This window comes from Akebia trifoliata, chromosome 8 (genome assembly GCF_017979445.1).
Source record: "Akebia trifoliata isolate Shusen 1 chromosome 8, ASM1797944v1, whole genome shotgun sequence".
Lineage (NCBI taxonomy): Eukaryota > Viridiplantae > Streptophyta > Magnoliopsida > Ranunculales > Lardizabalaceae > Akebia > Akebia trifoliata.
The window spans coordinates 49,094,998-49,100,997 of record NC_141382.1 but is presented as its reverse complement, the minus strand read 5'-3'; the positions used below and the strand labels follow the sequence as shown (position 1 = coordinate 49,100,997).

At 35.6% G+C, this 6,000-nt stretch overlaps 1 protein-coding gene across 1 annotated transcript; it reads right to left on the bottom strand.

The window, feature by feature from the left end:
• Positions 1-2,852: 2,852 nt before the first annotated feature.
• MKK5 (MAP kinase kinase 5) lies at positions 2,853-4,874 on the bottom strand. Its single transcript, XM_086449138.1, has one exon. It carries the CDS (start codon positions 4,505-4,507, stop codon positions 3,476-3,478), a length of 1,032 nt encoding a protein of 343 aa, XP_086305264.1. The 5' UTR covers positions 4,508-4,874; the 3' UTR covers positions 2,853-3,475.
• Between the last annotated feature and the right edge of the window lie 1,126 nt (positions 4,875-6,000).

Genomic DNA, 6,000 nt, shown 5'->3' with positions numbered 1-6,000 from the left:
CAGCAAGAGTTAATAGATGGATTATATTTACGTTTTTATCCATCCATGAGAGATGCTTCTTTACTTTTTCTATTATGAGAATCTCATCTAACTCTTCTTTAAATGGATAGATTCCAAACCCAAGTACCACTCTCATTTTATGCACTAAAGATGATAATACCCATCAAAATCATATTTTTTCATCTTCGCATATTTGCCTTTAGTGTAGGCTTTAAAATATTATTTATTTCTAAATGATTGAAGAGTCCTGATAATCTGACTCACTTTTTTGTACGTTTTTTGTACACTCCTTTCATAGAATCCTAAAAAATCATAAAGATTTATCCTTATGTATCCCAAAACAAATGATATATGATTATGTGAAGAGAGTGTACATAAAAGTGAGTCAAATTATCACAACTCGTGATTGAAATATTCTCATATGCAACTTATTGAAAATAATAGATTCTCTCTGCACTGTCCAAAATAATTCAAGAAAATCATTATATTATCTAATGGTGTTAATGGAATTGGGCATAAAATGTCGAACACTATTAGACTTCAATAGAAATATTGTCATTATAAAATAAAGAGATACATTTCTTCTTCTACGTATCTGTCAATATCGTCGGATTCATAATGAAAATGAGAGTCAAGGAATAATGGAGATAAAAGGGTTTAAGATTCGTTCAAGGAGGAAGAGATAACGAGAAGGAATAGTTTCAAGGGGACATTTTGTCCTTGGGAGCATTTCAATCATTTAAGAATGACGGTTGATTTTCTGACTCAAATTGATAGAATAACTCAAAAACTCACTGCGTGGCATGTGCAAGAACCATTGATTCTTTCCCTTGGGATACATAATTGCACATGTTTTCAAAGGCAAAAAACTATGGTTCTTGCACATGCCATGTTAGTGAGCTTTTGAGTTAATTTGTCCAAGTTGAGTTAGAAAATCATTACACTTTAAGAATTAATTAAGAGTCAATGATTTTCTGACACCCCCGTTGACACACATCCCTGACATGACATGGGTCAGAATCATAGATTTTTTTCCTCTCGAGATATGCAATTGTACATCCTCATAACTATATTCAATTGTGTATCCTGAGGAAAAGAATTTGTCGTTCTAGCACATGCCTCGTCATGGGGCATGTGTCAGAGGGGGCGTCACAAAAATCAATATTCTTAATGATATTAAGTGACGGACGTACTAAAGGGAAAATAATTAACCAAGTTGAAAATATAAGAGTTTTTGACAGAAATTTCAACTTTTTGGGGAGAAAATGTGAAATGTACTTCAATTTAAGAATAATAGATATCAAGCTTGTCCAGGTGAGAAATGACTGTAGTTAAACGTCTAAACTTCCTTTTCAATATTTCTTTTTCATTCCCAACGTGACCCCATTCATAACAGAGAATTTAAATGACAGCATTTTTTTTTTCACTATTTCTCAACTCCAACGTATGTTCGAAAGGATTATTAATGTTAAAAATAAATTTTGGACGACAAATGGGACTAATCGATCCAAAATTATTTTTTTAATCAATATAACCTAACACTTTCTTTTTCCTTATTAAAGTGCTCCCATTCTCCTGGTTCTTTCGGGAGGTATACCATGGATCCAATTCTACCACTTAAAAAATACAAGGAAACCAAATACAACCCATTAACCCACATTTACAATAACAATAATGCTGAAGTGACCTCAGCCTGGAACCTCATATCACACTTGTTGACGTGAAAGTGTACAGGAATCATAGATGTTTTCATCGAGATACGAGTGCCTATCCACTTTCATGTCAAGAAATGTGATATGAGGTTCTAGCTTGAGGTCAATCCAACACAACCCATACGATAAATCTTAATTTTAGTGTCCTTTCAAATTGAAAAGCAAGGGCACACTGGTAGGAAGGAATCGAGATCTTTAATTAGATGGTTTTCCATGCATTTCTATGATAATCATGCATATTATCAAGTGGAACAACTCTTGTAGGTAATAGTTTTAGGGAGTGGAACCTCTATGATCCCTTATTCTCATAGCTCCATATAGCGCTTTTACATGGTTAATATAGTTCCTTGTTCAATGTGATGTTTTGTGCACTATAGAAAAAGCACTACAGGAAAATGGAGCTGTAGAGGATCCACTCCCATAGTTGTCTTGGCTTGCAACTAACGAGATGGGCTTTAGGGTAAAGTATCTAAGATACAAAAGTTGAAGGCATATAAGATTCTAGAAATGGAGGAGAGATAAATTGACATCGTTAAAAGTGTTGTAAACAGCATTCCTATCTAGAAATGCTTTGGCATCATTATCCTCTTTTAAGTTTTTTTTTTTTTTTTTCAAAGATTTGGAGTCATTTAAAATTCTCAACTTGAGACATTTCTTCTCGTTAATTGAACAATATACCCAAATCATGTCACAACTCTCTTAATTTATAGGAATTATTCATACATCTTTTGTCTTCTAATGTTATCTTTACTAGAGTTTATAATTACCCATCTCAATATCTCCATTACTTTAAATGCTAAAGGGGGTATAGTTATGAGTATTAGAGATTGAATAAACTAAAACGACCGACATTTCAGCTCCAATTCACAGCCCTTTTAGAAAAATTCTATGTAGAAGTCTTGATAGGTGCGCTTTAGGGAACTTTAGGACACGTGGAATGATTATGACCATAGAAATTGTTTGATTTTGGTGGTTTCCAATTACTAGACAATTCATACAAAACTTATTCTCCTTCAACAATATATAAAGTCTGGTCTCAATGAAAATTGAAAAGGCGTGGAGGACTTAAAACTTAGCGACCTTAAAAGGGATGGCCTAAATCCTAGAAATAACACGTCAATCAAATTCAAATCAAAACCATTAAATAACCACCATCAAAATTAAGGGTGGGGGTCCACAAATTACACTGGAGTTTGGTAACCCCTTTCATGAAGAGAAACTCAAGAGATAGCCAATTTGGGTCTCTCTCTCTCTCTCTCTCTCTCTTCTCTCTGGCTATCAAATCTGCTACAAAAGCTAAAAAATCCAAGACCCATGGTTCATCCTTAACAAATAAAATAAAATTACAAGATGAAAATCTCTACTTTTGTATCTTTGGTCATGATATGAGAAACTGATCCATACAAATTACAAAAGTCGCACTTTCTTCCCATAAATCTCAACATTAGTTATAATAAGTCCTGCCATCTTCGTTCCCACCTTTAACATAATACCTCAAAGAGTACAATTTAAATTAAAAAAAAAAAAAAAAAAACAGTAAAAGAAATATATATAAATTAAAAGAAAAAAAAAGCAACCAATGTAATCTTAATCTTGAGGAAAAAAACTAACTTGACACGAAAATCAAAGATAGAAAGATTGGTCGAACATACCCATTTCTCCAATTCTCAGAAAACGCATAATTATCCCCAAAAAAAAAAAAAAAACCTTTAAAAGAAATCAGAAACAACCCCAATTTTGAAAATTTAGAGAAGAAAAATCAGTCATTGAGGGGGAAGGATTGGATGATTGTTGTTGCTGCTGCTGTTGTTGTTATTGTGGTGATTGATGAATCTCTGGGCAATAAAAGGATGACTCAGAAGCCGAGCTGCGGTCCACCGTTTCGCTGGATCTCTCTGTAAACAACAAGCCAAGAAATCACGTAACTCTCTTGACGCAGTAACCGGTGCTTCAGGTGGCGGAGCTATACAAATCGCAACCATCAAACTCGCCCAATCACCTTGTCGACTCACTGCGAATGGAAATCTACCCAAATAAAACTCCAATATACTCACACCCAAACTCCATATATCTCCAGCATAGCCATCGTAGTTTCCATGATTCAGATCCGTATTGATCCGTTCGGGACTCATGTAAGCAATCGTTCCCACAGATGAATTACACGGATCCATGGTTTGAGCCAAGATCCGACTCACTCCAAAATCTGCAATCTTGACCTGTTTTTGAGCGTTGATGAGGAGATTTGATGGTTTGATGTCGCGATGGACGATCTTTCGGCTATGGAGGTAAGCGAGACCACAGAGGATCTGACGGCTGAGATTAGCTAGAGATTGTTCTTGAGCTATGTGGGTTCCTTCTAGAGATCCGCCATCCATGTATTCAAGAAGAACTTGGATCTCTCCAGCGTTATCGAACATTCCATGGCACTTAACGACGTTATGGTTATCAACGGTTCTGAGGATCTCGATCTCACGGCAGATCTGACGGCGTACATGATCCTCGTGATTACCATAGATGACTTTCAAGGCGTAGGATCTTCCGGTGGGACGGTGTCGTACCTTGTAGACGGTTCCGCCGCTTCCGCTTCCGATTCTACGTTCTTTGTCGAGTTCGGTGAAACTCAGTTGAGTTTGGTGAGTTGAAGCGGAGGCGGTGGAGTTGGTTGAGTTGGGTGGAGGGAGAGGGAGAGGTACTGCGCGAGATGTGTCGCGTGGCGGGAGAGGGAGAGTTAGGTCTGACCGCCTGCGTTGGCGGTTCGAGTTGGTGGTGGGTCGTGGGGGTTGAATCGGCCTCATGACTCAGTTCTGTTTCTGCTGAGTTATGAATGGTTGTTGTTGTTGTTGTTGTTTAGTTTCATTGCTTATTGATTCATGTTAAAAGAGAGAGAATGGGTCTAATGGGTCTTTGACAGGGAGAAAGTTCTTGGAAAGAGAAAGAGAAGAACAGGAAAGGACCTTTGAAGAAAAAAGAACAATAGAGGAGTGGAAGAATAAAAATCGATTTGTTTTGGGGTTCTTGTATTTTATATATATATATATATAATATAAAATAGGGGAAGAGAGAGAGATTGGGGGATTAGGTTGGGGTTTAAATATAAGTTGGTGTGTGTTATTTGATTGGGAGAGGTGAGGTAGTTATCAAATGGAGAATACAGATGTCAGGACAGAGTGTTCTGTCTCTCTCTCTCTCTCTCTGTTGCTCTCTTACATCTTTTCATTTTCTCTCTGTAAATGAATTGAGTTTCTTTATTGGTTGTCATTTTCATGTTAATGGACCTAATTGATTCTTTTTCATTTAATGTATTATTATTTTTTATGTTAGACTTTGCAACATAGGTAAAGGGTCCCAATAATTTAAGTAATGTAGAGAAAAATTGATGTACATTTCACATATATGGAAACTGTTGTGTAGAGGCTTTAAGGGATATATATGTACTTATGAAATATGTAATTGAATAGGTACCACATAAGAGACTTCGTATAAGATACAGAGCATTTGATCTTTGTGTTTTGTTTCCTCCAAGAACAAATGAAATCAATTGATTATATTTTAAAGAGTTCTAATTTGGACCTCATTCGGTGAAAACCCACATCTTCTTTCCCGTGTAAATCGAATTTTAAAGAGTCTTAGAGTGCACTTCACATGGACATTTATTTATTTTAAGAGAGAAATGAACATGGTTTTTTGTTTTTTAGGTAATTGGGAAAAGGGTTGCTTTCGATAGGTACTGCTAGGGAGCCAACGCATTTGTCATGTATGGTTTAAATTTTTTTGGATTATATTGATTTTTTTGTAAGAATAATCCTCATCAACTTCTAATCCCATCAAAAGTGATTTAAAATTGTGGACCGTTTATTTTTTTTATCAATAATGTGTGAGGATGATCTCCTCATCATAAAGATTACCCTCATAAAAAATCAGTTGAATTGAAGAAAAATTTAAGTCATATAGGACAAATTTTAACTCCCAACGTTGGTTGCCAAACATTGTCCTTGAGAAAATATATCAAGTTACAATTATAGAGAAATGAGAGAGAAGACACTTAAAGTAAGAATAATGATGAATGCACGCGATTTTGAGTACGCAACTGATGTGGCAAGGGATCAAAACCACAAACTTTTTCCTATGTATCTCAAAGAAAAAGATCTATGGTTTTGTGCCTTTGCCACGCCAGTTGCGTACCAACCACGTGCATTTATCGCTACTTTTAAAGTAATTCAACTATTCGAAAGGGTATTAATTTGAATAGAAAACAACATAACATATTGAATGTAAATGAGAGTTGAGA

Coding starts and splice junctions, on each gene's coding strand:
- MKK5 (XM_086449138.1), bottom strand. CDS start 4,507: ATGAGGCCGATTCAACCCCCACGACCCACCACCAACTCGAACCGCCAA.